We start from the raw sequence: 26035 nt of genomic DNA, 5'->3' as shown, positions 1-26035 counted from the left end.
TGTTTTCCACATTTAATTATTTTTTTCCCCCCACTGTGAGTATGGAGGCCTTAAAATCATGATAGTGAGTGTCAGGCACCAGTTGCCCTGGACCCATAGGACTGATTTAAATAACAAATCAAACCAAACAAACAAAAAGAGAGAAACAGTAATTCCATTTCGAAACCAAGAGTGAGTAAAAGAGTTACACCACATTCTCTGTGGTGGTTAAAGGCAAACTCACCCATTTAAAAATAATACCTAAAAACAAAGAGGCATGTGTTGTGTGTGTAACATGGAAGAAATCACCAGCTACAATTTTAAAATATGTATTTGGTAGATCCTTTTTTTTTTTTCAACTGCAAATAAAAAGTTCAATATTAAAAGATCCCTTTTACCTTTATGTGAGGAAACTGCCACATCCACTTGACTGACAGAATAAAACACAAAGCATCTTTAAAACGCGACAACAGACAGGCACAGCGCGATTCTTATGTTAATGGCGCTGGTGTATTGATTGCACCAGACCCTCAACTTATTGAGGGTCTGGTGCAAATGGCTAATGAGGTTTAAAATCCCGGCATAGAAGATGCTCTGACTGTACAGTGTGTAAAAGCCTTGCCAATCCGACAGTTGTGTCACGAATCAAGAGAGTCCAGTCAGGTAGTCAGGCTGTGTGTGTGAGTGTGTGAGTGTGTGAGCGTGTGAGCGTGTGTGTGTGTGTGTGTGTGTGTGTGTGTGTGTGTGCGTGTGTGTGAGATGGGAAGAGGCTGACAGGATGTTTGTTTGTGGTGTCTAGAAGAGCTGGATCATGGACTCCCGAGACTTGCCCACGCCGATCCATTTGACTGCGGGGAAACACAACAGAACCAGATGGGTCAGTACCGGAAAACTCAAAATGTCTTCCTGTCTCTGCTTATAACTATATCTACCAGAATTTTTAAACATTGGTAGCTATCGAGGATGTTGCCATGTAATCTTTAGTGGAATTCCACATTTTAGAGACACTTGAAGTGTTCATACCATGTTTCTTTTGAGAAGATTCCGCAATAATGGCAGCCACTTGTCACGTTGCTATTAATAGTGTGTGGCATTTGTGAATGCGTCTGTTAAGGACATCTGCTTTATGGTTGCACTTGTTGTCGGGCGCTTATGAGTAGTCTGTCTTTTTTGTGCGCCATATACTGTTTATATATTAGGTACACGTGTATCCACTGAGTGGCAGTCGAAAGTGGTCACTCATCGAGCCAGACTATTGATCGCGAATTTTGAGTGGTGACGGAACCGCTGTTTTCCATGTTTCACTGCGCTCGCGTTTTCACCTTTTCACTACAACACCACTTATGACCTAGAAAAACGTCCTAGTTTTAATCACGACTTCAACATTTCTCGAAAGGCCAAGTACAGGTGTTATAATACTCGGACAACATTTCCTGAACTTATAGTCAACCGTGCCTAAAAAAAGGACGTGACGAAGTGTCAAAATGCATATATGCCATACTAGACGACCAAAGGAATTGTGCCTTGGTGGTTCACGTTACTCCTACTGTGAACAGAATGTGTCCGTGAAGTGACATGCATGCGCGCAAAACCCGACATCACGTTGAGCATGCGCACAAAAACACGGCGTGCAGTGTGTTTTACGGAAATAAATATGGCCCCTCATCCGAATGCATCTGTGGCAATTTCAAGGATTTTTTTTTGCTTGAAGCGACCGGTCCCCTCATATAGTTTTCAGTTCTAAAACATCTTCTTTCCGCCACAGACTGTTTTCTGCTCCTTCGTCTGCAATTGTGTTTCGCGCTTTTCTGTTTTGTCGAACAATTGTGACGTTTGTTTGATGACATTGTTCTTTTGATGACATATACAACCCCTATTCCAATGAAGTTGGGACGACATCGGTGTGAGGCTAGACAAACAACACGTAAGTTATTTGCAGTCTGTGCACAACTGAAGTAGGTTGTGGTGAACGTCACCTAAATGCTTCAACACAACAAATTTCATCGGGCACCTGAAGAATGTACACAAGGAGGAGCATGTCGCGTTCCAAAAAACAAACAAAAAAACAAAACAAAAAACAAACGGACAACAGCCGTCCATATAGCCGGCCGGGACAGTGAGAAAGTTAGAGTAAGCATGTCATTAACAGTATTTATTACAATGATTTAATTGCAATAAAGTAATTTAGCAATAAAAAGTAATTTAATTACAGTAAGTTCGCACCGATTATGCTGTTTATTATAAAATGTAATATAATAAATATATAATACAATATTATAATATAAACCCCGCAATGCTACAACTCTGTTTGTTGATGACCAGAGTGCATCTTCCATTTACACAGAAAATGTTCATTAAATCAAAAGGTTTTGGACAAATTTGGGTTCTCAGGTTTTGTGTTCCAATAGGTTTTGGTGATAATTAAAACATTGATTATGTCATTAAAAAAAATGACAGCAGCAATGACAAACATCTATTTCCACACATATTTTTGTATTATCTTCCATAAAATGTTGATAGGTTTGACAGATGTTTGGATTTATACCACTACTGCAATCAACTTTGTTTTTTCTTATTTTTATAATCCCTTTTATACATTTTCAGGCAAACCATGATGACACTGACAAGGATCCAACGTATGAAACTTGAGATGACGGCAGTACCTCAGTTGTGGATAAAATTGCAAGCAACAGGATCCCATATGCCTATGAAACACCAAAACCCTTATATTTGAAAAAAAACGACAGAATATGTAAAAACAAGCATCCACATGGAGTCATAATTGCCATATAAATCACCAATATACAATGCCACCAGATTGTATTGCAGCCATAAAACTTTAAATCGCTCTCTTGCAAAAAGAAGTCCTGAAAAATGGAGTTACCCCATTCTAGTTCTCAGTGGCTCAAATAGAAGGATCTTCTATACATCTATTGAGATCCTCGTTGAAGATTCTTGTTTAAGCCTTGGCAAGTTCTGTTATTTTTGTTTTGTGTATATTCATACCAGGCACTCCGACGTGCTCCTCGACGAAGCGCACGTAATTCTGGGCGTTCTCCGGGAGCTCGCCGAATCTCCTGGCGGCCGCTGTGCTGCTGTTCCAGCCGGGCAGCGTCTCGTATTCGACCTCCACCTGGAGCAGCACCTCCTGATTGGCTGCGCACACAATCACATCACTTGCATATCACTGCTTCACCTTTTCTGTAGTTTAAAAAGAAAAAAGAAAAACCTCTCCTAGCGTTGCTCACCTGGGAAGTGCGGTATAGTTTGGCCGCCCACTTTGTACGCCACACCTATTTTGATCTCCGGGAGGACATCAAGTATGTCCAGTTTGGTCAGTGCTAAACTGCGAAAGTACAGGGATTTAGCCCATATTGCCTAAATAACATGCGTGTGAAAAGGTGGCGAACTCACGCCGTGAAGCCGTTGATCATGTGCGCGTATTTGATGAGCACCAGGTCGAGCCAACCGCAGCGGCGCTTCCTGCCCGTGGTCACCCCGACCTCCTTGCCACGGGTTTGCAGCAGCTCGCCGATGTCCTGAAGGCGACAACGTGGGTGCATATTGGTTGAGCAAGTTAAAAAAAAAAAAAAAAAAAAAATCATCATTTTTGTTGCCGTTTATAAGCAGCTGAACCATATTTGGTCGTGTAAACTTAAGTCAAAATGGTTGCCACAAGCCCTAATTGTAAGGCAGTAAAGCCATGTGATTTCTGCCTGATTGGCTGACAAAGAAAAGGTCATAACAATAGAAAACTGACATTACACTGTTACATGAGTGGATTGCAAATCTAATGAATAATAAACATAATTCAAAATGCAATCATAAATTCAATTATATTCTTTTTTTTTTTTTTTATTTCTGCCCGTAAATTAGCATGGTGATAAAGAACAAAAACAGTCTATTACCCTATTAAAGTAATAAATATAAGTAAATGATTCATTATCATGAGAATATTTAAAATTTGTAGATTTTACTTACTAATCAAAGTCAATGTAAATAAAGAAAAAGCATAACATACTGTTAGATACAACAAATTAAACTATTTTAATTATAATTTCCAATACATTTTAGTTTTTTTGTTTTTTTTTCTGCCAGTAAATCAGCAAATAAAGGATATTATAAATAGTAAAGGAATAAAGTACTGTTACTATATAAATATACTTAATAAAATATAATAAATTCATTTTAAATAAAAATGTTCATTTGAAAAATAATCCCAAAATAATGCAGTGTATTACAATATTTTTTTGATCGTTACAAATATTTTAAAACGCTTCACACTTGCTTTTAATTAACAGCAGTGTCACCAAGCCTCCTCTAGATGGTGCTGTTTGAAAAGAAGCGTATTCGATATGCCCGCATCATGTATGAGCGCCAACACAAGGGCGGCATCAAAAACTAAACAATTCTTACTTTTGATAAATTGATTTGGTAGTATTAAAACGTATCACAAACCTCCCTTAGTAAAGGCACACATATTTGACACCACTCGTCTATAGGTTTACCTTATGATTTTGACCACTTTGTCCAATTCTACAGTACAGTATTACATATTTAAATTCTGCAACATATAAAAAAAAAGTGGTGTGTGTGTGTGTATATATATATATATATATATATATATATATATATATAGAGATAGATATATATAGATAGATATATCTTATATATATAGATTATATATATCTATCTATATATAAAAAAAGATAGTTTTGCTTGTTGACATACATTGTTCTGCTCCGAGGGGAAAGCACCGATGCCCACCCGGGTGGTGTAGGCCTTGACCACGCCGTAAACCTCGCCAACGTTCTGTGGCGGCATTCCGAGGCCTGTGCACACCCCGCCCACCGTGCAGTTGGACGATGTCACGAACGGATACGTCCCTGAAAATGACACATGGTCATTAATATGAGCTTTATGACAATGGTACAGCAGAGGTGATAAAGGAACTCAGTCTGTACTTAAGTACTATCAAACACTTAGGGGAGGAAATAAACAAGTGTCTCTTTTTTTTTTTTTTTTTAAACATCATCTCGTCATCCACAAATATTTTTTTAAAAAGCCAATTTTGACAACGTAAGGAGTACAAAGCACGGATTATGTTGAACGTAGGAGTAAAAGTAAAAAGTCGTCAAAAAAATAAATACAACACAGCAATCCGAAAAAAAACAAGTATCCTACTTCCCAACATTGGTGTACAGTATATGCCCTGGGTTGACATAGCACGTTGTTTATTTTAGCGCGTCCTGATATAGTTGGCAGGCCAGCTGGGTCGTGTCGTGTGACCAGAAGCCGACTGCACTGGAGGTTCTCCGATTATGTCGAACATTCCTCAAAAGCCTCCTGCGACGCTGTCACGTAAAATAACGTTTTGACGAGACCGAATGTTGCCTATGCAGCCCATAATAATCAGTAGCATAGAAGGCTTTCATTATTGGCCTGAGGATGTGCCTGAGGGAGAGAAAAAAAATAATCGAGATCATTACGTTAAAAAAAACAAAACAAAAAACAATGGGAAATAATCTGTTCCGGGTTCACCCTCTTGCCATTATACCTTTATCTTTTTCATTTACTGTCATACAAGTGTAAACATAAGTTAAGACTACAATTAAAATGCTGCAAAACAAAAATAGTCTTCAAAGACGATAGGCAAGAGTGATTTGTGTCAGTCACATCACGCATCTCGTTTGTAACTTAGGTGGCACACAAGTGGACGAAGAAGTTAGCCACTGTAAAACGTAAAAACTGTAACAAAACCGTCAGTTTTAACTATGAAAGACAACGTAACGCGAAGGTGATTCACGTTGCAAATTGGCCTCACACACCTCAATTTTGACATCCTAATTGTTACGCGTTACGTTAAGTGTAAAAAGCTAACCACTTTAAAATGTAAAAATAAAATAGTCTTAACTTTAAAGATGAGTGATTGGCATTGTTAAGTCGCCTCAAGCATCTCACTTTTTAACATTCTTAAATGTTGCACAACAGTGAAAAGGTCAACCAAAGCAAAATGTTTAAGTAAAACAACTCAGTATTAAGATAAATGACAGCATAATGTGAATGTGATTGGTGTCACAAAATCGCCTCAAACATTGACATTTTTTTAACATTCTTAATACCCGCTCATACATAAAAAGGTGTTAACTACAGTAAAATGTAAAAAAAATATATATATATTAGGAGTGAAGATGAAAAGTAACAACAAAAAAGAAAAAGAAGAAAAAAAAATTAAAAGGAATAAGAAAGAGGAAAAAGAAAAAAAGACTACCGGTACTTTACCCTTGAGACAAAGTGACAATACATGGTGTAGTCTAACTTCCCATTTACATTCTTCGCCTTAGTTAATAAAGCCAAAGAAAAACCCAAACATGCAGTTGGTCCTTTGACGGGCAGAGCTCTCGCCATCTCACGTCACGTCAACTCTTGAGATCTTGTGGGTTTAAGCATGTAATATTTCCGAATTGTACGACCTGATTGTGACTTTAGTGGCTCCACTGATTTTGCCGCAGTCAAGGCAAATGCAACGGAAATGTTACTGCCTTGACACCCACGTGCAGCACACCCGAGTGTTGTCTCATCGAAAGGACACGGGGTCATTTTCCCGTGGAAATCAGCAGGCGTGTTGTGGAAAAGCATGATTCTGTCAATCATTTCAGGGACTTTTGGCAAACAAGTGACAAAGGAAGTGAAGGTTTGATGCTGTTGTTCCTACTGCTATGTGACATTTGTCGACTGTCACGAGAGGGACACTTTGCCCTGATAGCACCACTGTTACTGGCAGCATGGGGTTTAGACCACGAGCACTGAACTCTGCCAAGAAGAAAATTGCGCAACACCTAAGATTTACGATATTGTTTCATAAAACAGGTAGAAAAAAAAAAAAAAAAAAAAAAAAAAAAAAAAAAAAGAGTAAAAAGTAGAGGACTGACCTCCACCAAGGCCCAAAACATAATTTAGGCTTACAAAATTCATTTAGGTGGCGCTGTGCATTGTGAGACATGCCAATTGCCATACACAACAAGCTTTTTTTCCATTGCAGCTCTCTCTGCTGGATCTGGCGGCCCTGTTTTGCCACAATGCAAGTGGACCGTATTGGCAAAAGGTGAAATTCCTCCTAAAGCCACACCTTTAACTAGATCTGCACAAAGATTTTACGGCATCCTCCTCGGTCCATGTGCCATCATTCAAGTTATGTCGGTTTTGAAGTTTATGCGTAGTCAAGCACCAACCAACCCAGCACCTTTATTTGGATCTGAACTGAAAGGAAAAGGAAAGTCGTTTTGTGTAGTTTTGCTGATGAAGTAGCAAAAGGTTGACTTAAAGACATAACTTTGCCTCTGATTTTGCGCCTGAAAAAAAAAAAAAAAAACGAAAGCGTGGTGCTGTCATTGTGAATGATTATGAGTGGGTGTCGTGCTCATGCACAGACCAACGTGATGCAAACGGGTGAGCGTGCGCAAGCCGCCCAGGTGTACGAGTTAAACTTACCGTGATGCCGTACGCATAAACAGCATGGCCAAGCTGTGGTTTGTCGCAAGCGAGGCTGGGTGGTTAGAGCACATGTTAGCGAGATGACGCCGGAAATATGACAGGGCGAGACATGTACAGTGATCATCGTGGGAGTGACCCGCAAAAGGTGAAAAACTACCTACATTAAACACATTTAAACTAAACACCACGGAAACCGATTTAATTTGCAATCATAAAATGTATATAATAATACAGTGGTACCTTGACTGGCGACTATAATTGATTCTGTTACCAAGCTCGTAACTTAATTTACAAATCGTATAATTTTTTTCCCAATGAAATGAATTGAAATGCCATTAATCCGTTCCAGCCCTTCAAAAGACGCCAACATTTGTTTGTGATTTCGATAAGAACAATCGCACTGTAAAGAAAAATATGAATATGATAAGTGTGGACAAAAGAAAGGCTCGGCTGGCACCCATTCACGTGAAAGTATGGCGCGGTACATACATTGTACCCCTCTGTAATCAGGCTGTACCTAATTTAAACACACTTTTTGGGTTTGTATCGATGAGGTCCAGAACGTTATCGTGTGTCATGTCGCTGAAAGCCTTTTCCTCCTGGCAACTTAGCCAGCTTGACTGCCTTGTCTACTGCCACACGACAAAAACACACAGGCCCCCATCGTGACGTTTTTGCCTAATACCTGAACGAAGTAAATACGTTTGACAGAAAAATCGACGATAGGTGAACGGCGATATAGCAGGGGATTACTGTAAAAGGTTAGACGTACACAATCGCAGCAGACATGCACATGCTTTCGCGTGTACGTTTGACTACTGACCAAAGTCGATGTCCAGAAGCGCCGCGTTGGCCCCCTCCACCAGGATCTTTTTGGGAGGCCCGTGAAGCGCCTCGTACATGTAGTGGACACCATCCCTCACCATGGGCTTGATCTGCTCCACGTAAGCCTGGAAAAAAAAGTCAAAACATGTTTATGGGTATTCTGATATTTTTTTTGGTTCACTATTGGTATTATTTTCCAGCTGTTACCTTTAATTTAACCAGCTCGCCCTCCACGTCTATTTGCAGACTAGGGTACATGGCCTGGTACTGCCGGGCCAAGACTTTATACCTGCACCAATCGACAAGATGGACCTTCTTATCCACATAAGGATAGTCTTACATTTTAAAAAGAAATTGGAATAAAGAGGCCCTTTGATGAAAAAAAACCAACATCTAGATAGTTGCCCTCACTCTAATAGAGGGCAGCCACCATTAGTTGGAGCAGACATGGCATCTGTAAAGCTGAGGCTTACGGTGGAGTTCAGAGTAATATGTGTACAAATAAAAGCCCTTCCCCCTAATAAATGCCATAACCTATGGAGATTGGGGTGAGGGGGGAATACCCTCCACAATTAAGTTGGTAAATACTGTATCTCTGGACATCATGTGACGAAATAAGGTTGGGTTAAAGATTGTTGCCATTACCACAAGAGACATGGCATCTGTAGAGATGAAGCATTAGGCGCCTTTAAATAAAAATTTGTAAAAATAAAGGCCTCCCCCCTAATAAACGCCTTAACCCTAGTAGCTGCCACATAACCTACGCAGTTGAGTATATGTCTCTATGCACCATGTGCTGAAATACGGTAGGTTAAAGATTAAGCATACCTGCAGTTATTACCACAACTGACATGGCACCTGTAAAGCTGAAGTCTGCAGTTGGGTTGAAAAAAATAAAGGCCTCCACCGAGATGCACTCTGCAGTTGAGTAAATAAAAAGCCTCAGCCACTAAATGAGGAATTACATCAGGTTAAAGATAAAGCTTTAGATGCTTGCTGGAAAAAAAAACACAGCAGATATGGAACTTGTAAAGCTGAAGATTATGGCAAAAGTTTATTAAAAAAAAAAGTTCTAAAAAGGCCTACTCTGAACAGTCTGGTACTGAGTTGAGTAAATAAACAGCACCGGCTACTAGATGAGGCAATGCAGTACGTTAATGACACGATTTTGCACGTTTGCTGTCATTACAACCACACACATCTCCTCCACAGTTTGGCATCTGTAAAGCTAAAGTTTACAGTGGAGTCGAAAGAAAAATGTGTACAAATATAGGCCTCCCTCTGATGAACACCTTAATGTATGGTTAACTTCTGCGTGCTCAAGTTTTCTGTCTTAAACAGGCCTTAACCTCAGGAACAGCGTGGGCGAAGGAGGACTGCGCTAATACTGGAAACACTGTTACATGACAGTTTTACAATACTTCAGAGGGCTTAGCACACACATGCAAAAGATCAAAGCCTCGCAAACCTCTCGGAGAAGTGTGTGAAGTCCGCGAGTAGGTCGCATATCCTGAGGCCGCTGCGTGCCGCCTTGGTAGAATACACCGGACCGATGCCTTTCTTTGTCGTCCCCAGGCTGAGAAATGCAAACACAAAGACAAAAGTAACATTAAGTTATTCATTTTAGCATTTTTATTCCTCTAAAGACCAATTTGACTCCCACCTTATAAAGGATAAGCTTAAATAATTGGAACTAGCACCTGTCCATTAGAAACAGATTTTTATTGACCACAAAATACCTCTTGACACATCAGTATCACCTGCTAAATTTTTAGCAACACAGCATTTTCCCTTCTCAGCTTGCTGGCCATTATTATGATACACACACACTATTAAAAGAGAGTGTTAGTACATGGGAAATTGGCTAAACGCGCATGCCAACAATCCTTGCACATTATTGAGTTTCATCATTAATCCTGGCACTGAGTGCAGCTATCAAAAATGCTCTGTCACCTTAATAAGACATGTTAGACCTCCAATGTAGAACACTTCCAAAGTTTTACTGTTTGGAGTGAAAGTCCAATTTTGGGAGTGACCATAACTACACCAGTGCGTTTTGCTAATCATTTTTTGTTTCTGACGTCTACACTAAAGGATACCCATGATGACAAAGAGGAAAAGCGTGACTATAGGCACATGTAGATGGAAAGGTTCGGTTCACAATCGCTACCGTAAGGGAACATAATGCAAAATACAGTGTCTCTTTTGTGTAATCAGGAACAGAAATAATGGCAAAATAAAATACAATTTAAAAAACTACAATCTGCAAGTTCAAAAGAAGGTATGCAATAAATTATTATTATTATTTTTTTTTTTTTTTCTTCCAATGGACACACGCCTCTTGCCCACAATAATCTGGGATAGGCTCCAGTTTATCTGCGACCCTACTGAGAACAAGTGCTATAGAAAATGGATGGATGGATTAACAGTGTATAGCTTGTCTAGTAAGGGAACAAAATACATAATGAAAAATTGATGGGATTTTTAGGGAAGTGTCAATTATTGGCAGAATTTCGCTCTTCGCGAGGGATAGGGACCGATCCCGACGGCAAACAGTAAACTGCAATCTGCAACATAACTGATTAAATGTTTTCATTGTAGGAAAATGCAACATCAAAAGTTTATCCAATCATGGAACAAATAAAAAATTGCAATCCTAAACTTCTCCAAAAAGAGAAAGATTCTCAAATAAACAAATGAATTTTTTTTTTTTTTTAAATCATACAAACCCCAATTTCAATGATGTTGGAACAATGTGTAAAACAAATAAAAACAGAATACAATGATTTGCAAATCATTTTCCACCTATATTCACCATGCACCATGCAAAATATGTAATGGTGTAACTGATAACTTTTTTTTTTGTAAATATTCACTCATTTTGAATTTGATGCCTGCAACACATGACTTCCGACTTCCCTAGAAAGATGTTGCTGGGATGACATCCTATGTTGCTGCAAAACCTGTATGTACCCTTCAGCATTAATATTGCCTTCACAGATGTGGAAGTTGCTGATGACGTGTGCACTAACTCACCCCCATACCATCACAAATGCTGGCTTTTGGACTTTGCGCTGATAACAATCCGGATAGTCCATTTCCTCTTTGAACCAGAGGACATAACATGATTTCCAAAAACTATTTGAAATGCGGGCTCGTCAGACCACAGCACACTTTTCCACTTTGCATCAGTCCATCTCAGCTGTGCTCGGGCCCAGAGAAGTTGGCAGCGTTTCTGGGTGTTGTTGATACAGGCTTTTGTTTTGCACGGTAGAGTTTTAACTTGCATTTGTAGATGTAGCGACTGTGTTAACTGACAATGGTTTTCTGAAGTTTCCCTGAGCCCACGTAGCCATATCTTTTACACAGTTTTAATGTAGTGCCACCTGAGCGATCAAAGGTCACCTGCCTTGCCGCTTATGTGCAGAGATCTTTCCAGATTATTTTAATCTTAACGATTTTACGGACCGTAGATGATGAAATCCCTAAATTACTTGCAATTGTATGTTAAGAAACATTGCACTTAAACTGCTGAACTATTTGCTATCGCTGTTGTTCGCAAAGTTTTGAATCTCACCCCATTCTGCTTGTGAACACGTGAGCCTTTCAGGCATATTCATTTTATACTACCAATCATGACACTCACCTGCTTCCAATGAACATGTTCACCTGTGGAATGTTTCAAACAGGTGTTTTTGAGTATTCCTCAACTTTCACAGTCTTTTTTTGTTCCTGTCCCAGCTTTTTTTGGAACGTGTTGCAGGCATCAAATTCAAAATGAGAGAATATTTGAAAACAACAACATTCATCAATTTGAACGTTAAATATCTTGTCTTTGTAGTGTATGCAATTGAATAGAGATTGAGAGGAATTTGCAAATCATTGTATTCTGTTTCGATTTACGCTTTACAATGTCCCAACTTCATTGGGATTGGGGTTTGTATGCAACGATTAATATTTTCTTTTTTTTTTTGGGGGGAAATCGCAACATCTAGTCTTCTTTTTACATAAATATAGATGCCGACAACAACAGTAACCATTTGAACAGCATGTTTACCAAAACAATGTCGCTAGCCAGAGGTTGAGCTGCATGCATTTGTTTATGGCAGCTCTCCCTTACCTACTGAAGTATGTAATGTGTGAGAACTCGGTACACTGTACATGTATCGCTATTCTATGATGTTGATCGTATGTTTGTTATCGTGGTTGTAGTTTGCAGTGCCCTGTAAATGTATCTCTGTGGGCATTTGTGTTGCTTCATGTCTGTGTTCTTTCAAAGCTTGAAAGTTCTGGCAACGTGCGACTCGTCTTGTGTGACCACGAGAGATCGGAGCGCTGCCTGGAGATGTTGGAAAGACACCAACTAGTTGCTTTGAGCCCTCCACCCAAGCCTTTAAAAGCTTTAATTCTCCCAACGTCCCTCTCTAAAACGCACGCGCACACACACACACGCGCGCACGCACACAGGCTGAGTGTCCAGGGCTTTAAGCAGATGAAGACGGGCCAGTTTTCCACAGGAATTAGTTGGGGCTCCCACTCGACATTCCTCACATACACCCTTAACAGTTTTACAACTAAAGATACATTAGTTTGGTACGACGCTATTAACAAACATAAATTCAGAATTTTATATGCAGGTTTATGAAAACTATTCAGTCTGATAAATAAATATTTCCACATTCAAGCGTTTGGTCCAGAAATTCATGCTGTATTCAAACACTGAAAAGGCTGATCATTGGCAGTTTCAAACATTTTAAGCACCGTGAGAAAATTATCTGCAAAGACATTAGTGTAGGACTAGGAGGGCATCAAGCTGATGACCCATTGACAAAACCAAATGCTGGGATTTTTCATGATTTTTGCTGGGGTTACCCTTCAGACTGTTCTTTAGCAGGAAAATTGCATGCTCTATTCGGTTTAAATCTAGAGATGGGAGACTTTTGCTCACCTTAACATATGGTTATGCCAAACTGATCTCTTTTGAGTTCTGTATCCCATCGAAAAATACCAAGAAATACAAGCTGAAATTGAGAATTTTTTTCCGTCAATTCCAGATGCAAGTGGCCGACTGGTTGGCTTCTGAGGACCCGGGTTCAAATCCGGCCTCGTCTGTGTGGAGTTTGCATGTTCTCCCCGTGCCTGCGTGGGTTTTCTCCGAGTACTCCTGTTTCCTCCCACATTCCCAAAACATTAACTGAAGACTCTAAATTGCCATAGGTATGAATGTGAGTGTGACTGGTTGTTTGTTTGTATGTGCCCTGTGATTGGCTGGGGACCAGTTCAGGGTGTACCCCGCCTCTCGCCCACTCTTCACACTCTTCAAGAATATATTTTGTTATTGTGCGTTCATGTGTGGTAGCCATGGACGTTCCTTACTTCTTGCCAGCTTGCTCTTGCCTCAGCTGCTCCTGAACACCATCCACAGCTTGGTGGAAGTCAAACACTGTGGAGGAGGGAGAGAGAGAGAGGACATAAACACACGCTCACACACAACTTGAAGCAAGTCACGCACATCTGCACGCGGGACTTACCGATGTGCGCCCTGTCTGAGATGATCAACCTTTTATCCCAGTCTTTTAGACCTGCGCCCCCAAATATAGTTTGACACTCAACAGACTGAAGCAGCGTCACACGCGTCAACTCACGCTGAGCAAAGTAAACTCACTCTTGCCTTTGCGCTCGTTCTTTGCGGCCTCTTCGAACAGGCCCGGGAGGTGGATCACCACACCGTTACCTGGTGTAGAAAGAACAAGAGCAGAAACCATCAAAACTGACATCGAGGGTCCATTTTAGTTTTTATAAAAATGGCAGTTCAGAACTCAAATGTGTCTTTAAATCATCGACATATCGCACATCTGCACGTTAAGTGCATCTGCGTGTAGAGTGTAACAATGGAATCCATTAGTTAATGAAGCTACTGCAGATGAACAGATGCATTGACTTTTGGCTTCACTTCAAAACCAATATGCTGGAGGCGAGTTAAAGGGAGGAGGCACTTAAAGGGGTGCATTAGGCAGTACGAAAAGAGTGTTGTGTCGGTGGCACTCAAGGGGTGGTGTAAGTGGTACAAAGGCGAGCATCATTAGTGGTACTAAAGAGGGAAGGTGTAGGTGGTGCTAAAGGGGTGGTGAGTAGATGGCACTTCCGGGGTGGTGTACACAAAAGATTGGTGTTATTGGTGGCACTAAACGGGCAGTGTGTTGGTGGCACTTAAGGAGTGGTGAAGGTAGCACTAAAGAAATGTGACGCAACTGGACACGACTAAACTGAACAATCATAAACCAATTCCAGTCGGCAACTCCCCGCGGCACACCTATAGAAGCGATGGTGCAACAGAAAAACTTGAACGCTGGTGTTCTATTAGGAAACAAAGTTTTGAGGCTCCGCATATTGTTGGCCTATTAGCATAATTGCCAAAGCCATTTTGGAATGTTTTTGGAAAACAAGTGAAAAATAACTCAAAAAAACAAGATTCCGGTTGCCTCGATAAAACTTTTGTGGATTACCATGAGCTGGGTGACTGAGAATCTATTTTAATTGATATTGTGACAGTAAGTATTATTTTGTATTGAACCACAAACAACATGGCGGAAATGTTAAGGAAGCAATATTACAATTATGCATAGAGAGGAAACAGGCGAGAATAAAGGAGAGTGGATATTTGAGAGGCTATTGGCAACCATAGCCCCATTCATTGACTGCATTCACAGTTAAAAGAGACTCTCTACGTTGTGCTTCGTCTCCACAGGTATATAATAAATAAATTATATAGTTAAGTAATCTTGTAAAACAATCTAGGGAGGCGGCACTCAAGGGGTGGAGTATGGGTGGCACTAATGTGGTGGCATGTCAGTGGCACTAAAGGGTGTGTTGTAGGTGGTACTGAAGAGGCGGTGTTTAGGTGACACTAAAGGGGCGGTGTGCAGGTGTCGTGTTGTGGGCGTAACGCACCAATGAAGGCGGTGACTTTGGGGTTGATGATGCCGCTGGGGAGGAGGTGAAAATCGTACTCCACAGAGTCCACCACCACTGTGTGTCCCGCATTGTTGCCACCCTGCAGACGACAGAGACACAGACAAACACTTAAGGAGAGGCCCAACTGAAAAGTTCTGTAACTTTGTTTGGCTGTGCTAGAATGCAGACTGAACAGTTTAGCGGGTAGCAACAAGCAGTATTTACAAATAGCTACAAGTCAACTGCTCGATATAAAATAAACATAGTCAGATGTCTTGACTAGAGCAGGTGAGCTGCATGTAAACGCATAACCTGTGTAAATGCATAACCTAGAATGTTAGACCTCCACCAGGGCTGAAAATGTTGCAATGTAATAACAGAAGTATCCTGGCACTTGTTGGGACAAGTTCAATGTTGAATGAAAGTGTTCAAGAGCTGCTGAGTTGACCCGTGATCAGGATGGGTTCCCTTTTTCCAAAGGAGCCCGAGGCGATAAATGGAGCACAGCATGTGCTCCGACCACATGGAGTTCTGGTTATTCCTGGACACGGAGAGCAGCACCCCAAAGGAAGAGCAGGGGGGAAAAGACGACGAAGCAGATGGCTTGCCCTTTTAAAGACGTTTACGACTCGGCCCAGCGCCCCACGTAGAACTCAGGATACTTCCGAGATTCTCCACGGTGCTCTGAGATGAAAATGTGTAAAGATTATCACAGAGGGGCGTGGAAATGTGACAGCAAGATGCCTATGAAGCTAGCAATGGAACAAATACATTTTTGTTACATTTTTGTTACATTTTCTCAATTATGCTGAATCAGGAGATGCTAACTAACCAAAAAAAAGAATCTGCTGGGTCAGTGCCCTATTTGTCTCTAACAAAAGTGGACCACAACGACAAAAAGTAAATATAAATTTATTTTTGTGCCTCCTAAATTGGTTCATTCAGGTACACAGTGTTCCTTCGCCAATTCGCACTTCACGTTTTGCGGCTTCAGTGCTTCACGGGTTTTTCCCAAAATATTCATAAAAAAAATAATAATTAAACAAATTTTAAAATACAGCCGTATCGGCAGCCATATTGTGGAAAGACGCGTCGTTTCATGTTGATGCGCGCGAGAAAAGGTTTCCCTGCATGCCAAACAAAGAGATGAGTTGAGACTCAGGCTTTGTTCATGCCTGTACTGTACGGGCACTCATACAAAGAGCGTGATTGGTTCCCGGCGTGACATCGACCAATGAGAGCATGAGTGGATTTATCCCGTGAACTGATTGGCTGCGCACCATCGCAGCCTCACCCAGCATCTTCCCTTGTTGTGTCTCGCCAGTGTCGTCCACGCTGTTGTGTTGGCAATAACTTTTTTTGTTTAAGCGACAATTTTTTTTATTAGTTAAGCAAGCCCTTACAATGCCGCCGAAGCGCTGTGCCCCTGCGAAATCCTACTTCGCCGTTTTTCACCTTTCGCGGGGGGTTCTGGTCCCCATTAACCGCGAAAAACGATGGAACACTGTACTGACAAAGTTTTTCGGAATGAAATAAGCCTTGCTAACTAACTAATTATCCAACTAAAAACATTGGTGCAAACCATGGTAACTATAGGAGAACCTGGTGGATCATTGCCCTATTTGGATCCAATACAATCAGATGGTAATGACAACAAAGTAAACATAAATTCATTGCCAGCCATTGTTATCTGTGCTTTTGCTAAATATGAACTAAAAAAAACCCTAAAAATTGGCATAATCCTTGCTAACAAAGGAATTGGAGGTTTACTAACCCAATTTGGTCCCAAGACTGTAATGACAAAAAGTAAAAATATTTCATCATTGCACATCTTTGTCTGAGGCTTTGTGTAATCCTTACTAATTTCTTAACAAAGAATTTGGTGTGTTGCTCCTCTACTTGGACCGAAAGCAAAAGAAGGAAAAGAAAATATATATATATTTTTTTATCTTTCCATGTTATCACTAGTTATAATCTGTGTTGCAGGAATGCAAAGTCATCGTCGCAGATTATGTAATCTAAAATGTAATTATGACTCACAGAATGAATTGAAAAACCATGTCAAGAATGTCAAGCAGATTTTTGTTCCTGGCGTTGTTTTACGGCGGTTTCTTGGCGGCGCCTTTGGCGTTATGGTGAACAGATTCAAGCGACGGCGTTGGCAACCACCTTGAACCCCCCGCCTCTTGAGGTATTGTCTGAAAAGCGGCTGACGCATTTATCGTGTCAATATTGGCTCGTCATGGCCCAAACATGGGCTTGTAAAGACGCCGGAAAGTGTTTGTGCAGACAGAAATGCTGCAGTGTAGAGTCGTAAGTCAAAGTCAGAATGTGAGAGTGCCCGCCCCCCGACCGCATCCCTTATACTGACGGGAAAAAAGGACAGTTTACCTTGAAGAGCTTGTTTCTGATTCTCGTGGCTTCCGTGAAGGTCTACTTCTCCTCTCCGAACAGGGTTATGTAACATTACATATTTGTGTATCCTCGGAACAACGCTTACTCTCTGGGCGAAAATGCTCCCGTGTCGTAATATTAGTCTGTATAAACACCTCTTGTGTCGAGTTAGTGTTAGTGCTAATGGAACAGTCAGTTGATGGACGTGTGTTTAGCTACAACTTTTACACTTAAATGTATGTTTAATACTTTTTGACTTACTCAGCTGCAGATGATTGACTTGTATGAATGCATTTTTTGAATAATCCATTCATGTCCATTTTCTGTACCCCTTTATCCTCACAAGGGTCGCGGGCGTGCTGGAGCCTATCCCAGCTATCTTCGGGCGGGAGACGGGGTACACCCTGAACTGTTTGCCAAACAATCGCAGGCGACATAGAAACAAACAACCATTCGCACTCACATTCACACCTACGGGCAATTTAGACTCTTCAATCAGCCTACCATGCATGTTTCTGGGATGTGGGAGGAAACCGGAGTGCCCGGAGAAAGCCCATGCAGGCACGGGGAGAACCTGCAAATTATTTTGTAATAATATTAAACAATATTAATATGAAAATTAAAGAGACTATTATGGAGAAATAAAGCAAAAATGCAGAAGTAATAAGTCACCGAGCATAAGCATGGGCACACGCGATGTTGTAGAGCAATCGCGTGAGCAAGATGTTGTAGGTGCTGCAGTTTTGGTGAACGATTTAGTTCAAATGGGCTCAAAAGGTAACTCATGTCAAGTGTCATGATAGTTGCTCATTTTTTTCTTCCTTATGGCAAAAGGGGCACATTTGTTGGGGGGGGGAGCCTTTATTGGTACCAAGGCGTTTTGGGAATAATATTTAACAATATTACGAACAAAATCAAAATAACTACTATGGATAAACAGAGAAATGGCAACAATCAATAAATAGTAAATTGGGCAGATCCAATAAGTCTCAAAGCTGCCTGCATCATAAAGAGCACTGTGGAGTGATCACATGAGTGAGATGTTGTAGGTGCTGCTGTTTTGGTTTGCAATAGAGCTCATCAATTAATGCTTTAATGTTCAGTATGTACAGTACAGTGACAAATCATTTTTCCTTTGGGGAAAAAGTAAGTGCCTATTTGAGGAAGGCGTTTCCTAGTCTCAAGGGGATGACGGACCCAGCCGCTAAGTGAGACAGACAGTATTTCAGGAAAAACAGTATTACTAGGGGTGTAACGGTTCAGTATGTATCTGCAGAAAATGATCCAATAAAAAGTTCAGATAAAATGCCAAAGCATATCGCTAGACATGATGTTTGTTAGCAAGAGGCTGAGCTACAGTATTTGTTTATAGACATGTGGCTAAAGCCTGAGGCAGTTGCAAATCCTGCCACTTACGTGATATGCAGTACAAGAAATTGTAAAATGTTGATATTGTCTGTACTAGTACAAGTCATACCCTCAAACTTATTTCAATGAAAACAAAACATGATTGTTACAGCCACTGTGTGAACTTTTTTTGTGTGTGTACCAGTGTAAACAACTTTTCCATGGCTTTGGGCGCATCCAATAATCACCTCGGCGACGACAGTGTACCGTAACGACCACTGCCCCCCTCTCGGCCTGTCACATCCCCTGCCCCCCACCACCCACGTCCCATTGCTGTTAACACCGTGTGACTCGCACGTCAGGGAGGAACACCACCGAGCCAAGAGTGCTGGCAGTGGCTGTTTTATAAAAAGCTCTTGAAACAACACATGGCACACGTCACGCCACTCTAAACACCACATTGCAACGCTGTTAACTCTGCAATTGTCATATGCAAATATATGTGACAAGTATATGAAATGCTGATGACACCTGAATAACGGTAAATTATAGGGAAAATAATGCACAATGTGAGTTTTACAAAAAGGCACATTTTTTTGTACTGGATCTCATTAGTGTACCTAACATCTTGTTATGAACTGTGCAATTGCCATATTTGAATATATATGATTTAAGTGTAAGTAATGATGCTCAGTTGTCAAGAATGGTGGATTATGGGGGAAATAACGTACGATATTAGCGTAAATAAAGGGAGGGTTTTTTTGGCTTTGACTCTATAGTGCACCTAAAGTATCTGTATTTTCATTTGTACATTTGCCACATTCATATGTGTGATCAAAGTGTATATGTGGTTTAGGTGTTAAAATGACAGATTAAGAGGGGAATAATGCACAATATTAGCCTTATAAAGTATTTTCATTTTTGGGGGGTATTGACTGTTATGATCTGTAACTAATGATTTACTTACTAACTTACTATGCAATTGTCATTTTAAAATATATGCAACAAAAGTGTGGGAAACCTATTGTTACATATTCAGTTTGTGACAAAAGTGAATTTTTGATGAACGGGTGTCAAAAATGTTGGCTAATGGAGGGAAATTAGATGTTATGACGAGTCTGATGGCATCATGTGATGTTATGAAGATCAGAATTATATTCCCCGTTCCAAATGTTTGTGTCTGGAGTCTGACTCAGTCAAATAGTGCACCAAGATCACGTCGTCTTTATCATCTCTCATTCTTGCTTGTGCAACGCTCGCACCTGGTTAATACAGGGGAGCCCAAAAGGTGCCTTCAAAGACCTGCTTCAGATAGGTGAGCTAAATCAGCTAGCAAGACTTCAAGGTGACATTCGCAGAAAAACCCACCATATTGACAACAAAGTGTCTAAAAATTCTGGACAGCAACCCAGTAAAATGGTTAGCTTGGGGGAGATGTGAAAAAAATGAAGGGAATGACGCCACCGAGACGGGAGCAGGTTGACATTTTTGCCTAACCCACGGCGCGGGACAAGTGAACGCAACACCAACCTGACATCTGCACACCATGTCCGCGTCTTGCGCCAGCAGGTCCACAACTTTGCCCTTCCCCTCGTCCCCCCACTGCGCGCCCAGCACCACCGTCACTCGGTTGCCAACCGGCGGTCTGCTGGGCCGCGTCGTCGGCTCCTGGGACCCACTTTCCGACATATCCGACCGCTGCTGGGGCTCTGCGGCTGACTTGGATCTTAATTTGTGGCTCGGCAATCGAGTGGAGTGGCCGCGGCGCCAGCCCACTCCCAAGGCAACGTTTGGACGCCAGGAAGTAACACGCCTTGCGCATGCGCACAGGTGTCAACAACCAGGAAGTAGGTGACTATCGTCCGAGTTGGGATATTTTGGGAGGGAATTTATGAATTAACTTTACCCCACCTATGCACGAACCTCAACACAAACGTCTTATTTCAACAAAAATCTAGAGTGCCACTGTTTATATATTTACTTTCTATTTCGCAGGTAAACGTTACTGTTGTATGATGTTTGCTCTCAACACGACAATAAGGCTTTATGATGATGAGTATTAAAAAGGTGACGTGCTGCGTTTAGGATTTGTAGTTTTTAAACACTATTTTAACACTACAATATTTTTTCAGGCTGAGTGACTTGAAAAACGGTTTGTCTACAACTATGGAGTAAGTGAACATTGCGCATTTCCAGTGTTTTTTTTTCTCAAACAATCTTAATATGTTAAAGCATGTAATACACACATACATATATATAGTCAACATAATAGACAAAAAATATATAAGGAAAAATAAAAGCATGCCAGGGTTTATTATTTATTATTATTTTGTGTTTTCACCTCCCGGCCTATGACGTTTACTCAATGCAGCTGAACTTTATTGAGAACGATTAATGTCATAAGACATTTCATGTTTGTTTTATACAGCATTTTACACTTATGTGTTGAGAATCGTATTGGTTTCAGGGTGAGGGACTGAAATAAATGGCTGATCATGGCGAAATGACACCAATCATGCGTATGGGGACAATTATGCTGCCATAAATGACCCAAATTATGCATCCCTTTGCACTTAGTACTGCATTTTTTTCGTCCACTAGATAGCAGCAACTACCTAATGTTGCCGAATGTTGTCTGTTGATTACAGATTTGTTGATTAAAGGCGAAATACAATATATCACCGTTACAATGTATATAGAGTACTGCATGTTTTAAAATGTGTTGAGGAAAGACTTATCAGGAATAATGGTTTAAACGTTCAACTCTCACTCCATCCGGATGGTGGCGGTATGGTGTCAATGTTTGCCAGGCGCCTCTAAAAGAGGAAGTAGTCGATTCTGTTTTCCGTTAGCTACGGTTAACTAGCATATAGGCGGGGAAAAAAAAAAAAAAAGCCTATTTTGTTAAACCTCGACTGAAATTAATATTTGTCCCAACATGTCACCGTCGCTGCTGCTCAAGGCCTTTGTGAACGAACGCCTGGCCACCGCCGCCCAGGAGATATTTGTCTTTTTGGAGCGAATCATCGCAAAATACGAAGAAGCAGCTTCGAACTCACAGAAGGAGATCAAACACCTACGAGGGGTTCGCTTGGATTTCGTGTCACAGCAGAAAACAGGTGTGTTATTATTGTAGTTTCACAAAGCAGAAGTTTCATATGGAATTATTGTTATTGTAACTTTTATTTCTCTTGAAACCTCTGGCACTTGTATGGCTAATAATTTACAGTGAAGGTACATTGGTGCATTTTGACAGTTAAAATATTAGTTTATTATGCAAATTTTTGTGTCAAGTGGGAATAAAAAAATAGTTATCAATTAAGCAAATCCCAGTGCAAATCCTGTTTTCGATAATAAAATAGTTTTTTGATTTTTCTGTAAGTGAATTGGGAAGATCGATTAAATCATAAGTGGAATTGTTGTGGGGGGGAAAAAATTCAATTTATTTTAAGGTCATATCGCCCAGCCCTAGTTGCTCGTGTGGTTTAATTATAAATAAGATTTCAAAATTCTGTATTATCATTCTTTAATGTATTTTTTTTTCCAACCCGCGTCTGTTACCAAATTACCGTTTTGATAATAAACATTGGTAGGAAAATTCTGGGAATTATATTACATCCATAATAAATATATTTTTTCAGACTTCTTGCAATCAATAGACCACATTTTTGTCTAGGAGTAAAAATTGGCTAAATTGAATTCTAAATTAATTTTAATTAAATTAATTTCCATCTATCCATTTTCTGTACCACTTTATCCTCACAAGGGTTGCGGGCGTGCTGGAGCCTATCCCAGCTATCTTCGGGCGAGAGGTGGGGTACACCCTGAACTGGTCGCCAGCCAATCGCAGGGCACATATAAACAAACAACCGTTCGCGCACAAATTCACACCTAAGGGCAATTTAGTCTTCAATCAACCTACCATGCATGTTTTTGGGATGTGGGAGGAAACTGGAGTGCCCAGAGAAAATTAAATAAAAAAAAAAAAAAAAAAAAACAGACTTTATTTCAAGGACATAATCGCCCAGCCTAGGATTTTTGTTGTTGTTGTTGTAAATCAGCATTCACAATACAATATTACATCAGCGTTATCCCGGTAATTAGAGTACAATATCCTGAAGAAAATCTCTACTATTTTTTCCAGACTTGTTTCAATCAGCAGAGCACAAGGAGGAAAATTGGGAAAATTCCCTTGAGCAACATTCCTTCGAGTGGGAGTCAAATGGAACTCCTGGTCATACTGGATTAGAGCTGTGCCACATTAAACAGGAAGCCCTCTGGGACATTCCGCAGGAAGAAAGTGGGATCCGGGAGGATTCCGATGCCCTGTACCTGCCTCGGAAGCGAAACAAGCAAGAAGATGACAGTTTTTTGCCGCTCGATGAGAGCGAGAGACAGGAAGGGGAAACTGAACTGTTGCCGCCCCCCGTTTCCTCCAGAGAACTATGCCCATACCAAGATGAAAGGCAAGATGTACATCAAACAGAGCAAATCACTCTTTTCCCAGAGGCATCAGTCACACAGGATTTCCGTTGTCATCTCTGTGAAAAATCTTTTTCCTTCAATCACCACCTAGTTAATCACGCTTTAAGAATACACTGGAGGGACGCGTGCTGCGCCGTGTGCGGCAAAGCGGGGGAGTCCCCCGGAAGTCTCGCCGAGCACATCCAATCCCACCGGGGATCCAAGACGTGCCCGGCGTGTGGCAAGCGCTGCGGTAGCGTGAGCGCGTTGGCCGAGCACATGACCAGTCACACGGGCGCCAAGCCGCACCGCTGCCACGTGTGCGGCAAGGAGTGCAGCCGCAAGGGTGACCTGAAGATCCACATGAGGATCCACACGGGCGAGAAGCCTTACTGCTGCACGCACTGCGGCAAGCGCTTCACGCACAGCGGCCATCTCAGGAAGCATCTAAGAACGCACACGGGCGAGCGCCCGCACACGTGCGGCATGTGCGGGCGAGGCTTCCTGCAGAGCGCCCACCTCAAACATCACTTGACCACTCACGTGCGGGTATCTTGAGGAGCTCGCTCTTCAGAGACTGACTTTTTTTCTTCCACTGTGTTGTCATGGTAACAGTCAATTACAGCGGAACCTCTAAGGGCCAACACAATTCGTTCCTGAAATATGGTTGAACTCCGAGAGTTAAAATGTCACCTTCATTTACTGTTCAGGCCATTTTTAAAGGTCATCCAAGTGTTTAACAATCTCACATTTCAAAAGGAGGAGAAAATGCCAATGCAAATACAGTGAATCCCCAAAATTTTGCAGAAATGCACATGTAATTTGCTCTTTGCAGGTCATATGCGTTACAGACAATACGGTTTACCCTTATCCGGTGTTGCGCAATATGACAGCCGTGTTCATAGTCCCGAGTAAACAGCCGAGTACGAGTCTGAAATGAAAACATTAATGGAGTCACCTGGGAACTAAAAATCAACTCTACATTTGGACAACAAAGATTCGCATAGTTAAGCAGCCTTACATTTACAGCATTATGAGCTTTTTCATGCTTAATGGATCTGAAGCAGAAAGCCCAGCCACTTCACATCTGTCTTTATTTGACACTAATAATGCCAAACAGATTTAAAAAAAAGAGAAAAAATTAACTTGCACATAGACCACAGTTGAATATTTTTTGCTTTAACTGGAAATGTTCAACCTTAATACATTCTAAAAAACATTCAATCACTAACTGGGATTGTTTATTAGCATATTGATATACTGTATCTAACGTAACCACCTTAGGATGAATATTGACTTGTATACCTACATATCCCTGGATGTAAGAGGGGGCATACATTAAAGTCTTTCTCTAGGTTGCTGCTCAGTGCTTTAGAGGAGGACTTTAAAAGATGTACATCTTTGATGGTTCTTAGTTTGGGCAAGTAGTGTTTTTTTTAATTTTTTTAAAATAAATTGTATTATTAATTTTTATTTTAAATTGTAAAATACCGCAGTTATTCAAAACCAGAAAAGACTGAGCTGTAGTTCAACAATGCAGGGGATAATGTGCAAGGAGCCCATTCATTACAATTCATTGTGTGCATATATAGTTGCCTGTAGATGCCACAAGATGGAAGCAGAGCCATACTTTTATTACTCGGGCCTGAACACAAACGGAGTGGGTGAGATTTTCATCTGTCCCTTTATCATCGGTCAACATACATCATATATGAAATGTCTTTATATCAGCGCTACTGGCCAATTTTTAGGTCATACAAGTAGTGTGAAAAGAAGGTAAAAGTCCAATTTGGTGACATTTCAAAAGTAGGAAATAATGCAAATAGGAACACTCTTCCAGAGTCAAAATGTTTACTTTATAGACTGTAACAAGCTGGTTTTTTTAAATGTCTTATGAGTCTAAAAAAAGAAGTAAACAAGCCTGTTTCCAAAAACAGCCAGTCAAACTCACACTTGTGTTGCAAAAAAAAAAAAAAGCCAAAGAAAAAGCCACACTCCCATCCTTTAATGCGTGCTGAGCCGTGTCCTCAAAATGCCAAATTCCAATTTGTCTGACCTTGTAGGTTCTGCTGTATCTTTGTCAAGGCCCTGTTTTAAAGTGTCAAATCAAAGCTGTATCTGGAATGTTACTTCATAACAACCTTCACTCTGAATCAATATTGTTTCTCACATTTTAATGTAGAGCTTTTTTTATTTTATGTTTTAACGCTTTGTACACAAACATGCATTTTATTTATTTTTATTTTTTTTTTCCTATAAATTAAAAGATTACAGCACCGCCCTGGCTCCCATGTAACTGAAAACACTTGAAGTGGTTTGATTGGGCAACTTGGCAAATTCAGCAGCATGGTCAATTTGGAGTTGGCACATCTGCATTGCATTCAGGAGATGTGGGTTTGAATGATTATTTTTTCTGGGGGCAGGCGCTTCCTCCCATGTTCCATAAACATGTTTGGCTACATTGAAGACAACATTTTCCATAGGTGTGTGAACCATTGTTGAGCCCTCCAACTGGCAGACAACCAATACTGGGTTTATATTAGGTGACCTCGGATAAGCGGTAGAAAATGGGTGGATG

General features: G+C 40.8%; 2 protein-coding genes across 3 annotated transcripts; one reads left to right on the top strand and one right to left on the bottom strand.

Annotated features, from left to right (window-relative positions):
* On the bottom strand, positions 1 to 20806 carry adss2 (adenylosuccinate synthase 2). 2 transcript variants are annotated; one of them, XM_061689937.1, is made up of 13 exons: positions 20524 to 20806; positions 15250 to 15352; positions 13964 to 14032; positions 13830 to 13880; positions 13675 to 13741; positions 9767 to 9874; positions 8506 to 8587; positions 8297 to 8423; positions 4711 to 4865; positions 3394 to 3518; positions 3228 to 3325; positions 2986 to 3135; positions 1 to 827 (listed from the first exon to the last, which is right to left on the bottom strand). In XM_061689937.1, exons 1-13 carry the CDS (start codon positions 20680 to 20682, stop codon positions 775 to 777), a joined length of 1347 nt encoding a protein of 448 aa, XP_061545921.1. In that variant the 5' UTR covers positions 20683 to 20806; the 3' UTR covers positions 1 to 774. The 2 variants fall into 2 exon arrangements, with proteins under 2 accessions (XP_061545921.1, XP_061545922.1); XM_061689938.1 differs by having other exon boundaries at positions 13970 to 14032.
* LOC133409636 (zinc finger protein 239-like) lies at positions 20523 to 25677 on the top strand. Its single transcript, XM_061689939.1, has 3 exons — positions 20523 to 20840; positions 21956 to 22112; positions 23138 to 25677. Exons 1-3 carry the CDS (start codon positions 20814 to 20816, stop codon positions 24013 to 24015), a joined length of 1062 nt encoding a protein of 353 aa, XP_061545923.1. The 5' UTR covers positions 20523 to 20813; the 3' UTR covers positions 24016 to 25677.
* The last annotated feature ends 358 nt before the right edge of the window (positions 25678 to 26035 follow it).

The sequence above is a fragment of the Phycodurus eques genome, chromosome 11 (assembly GCF_024500275.1).
Source record: "Phycodurus eques isolate BA_2022a chromosome 11, UOR_Pequ_1.1, whole genome shotgun sequence".
Classification (NCBI taxonomy): Eukaryota; Metazoa; Chordata; class Actinopteri; order Syngnathiformes; family Syngnathidae; genus Phycodurus; species Phycodurus eques.
Note: the sequence above shows the minus strand (reverse complement) of the source record. Positions and strands in the feature narration are given on the sequence as shown.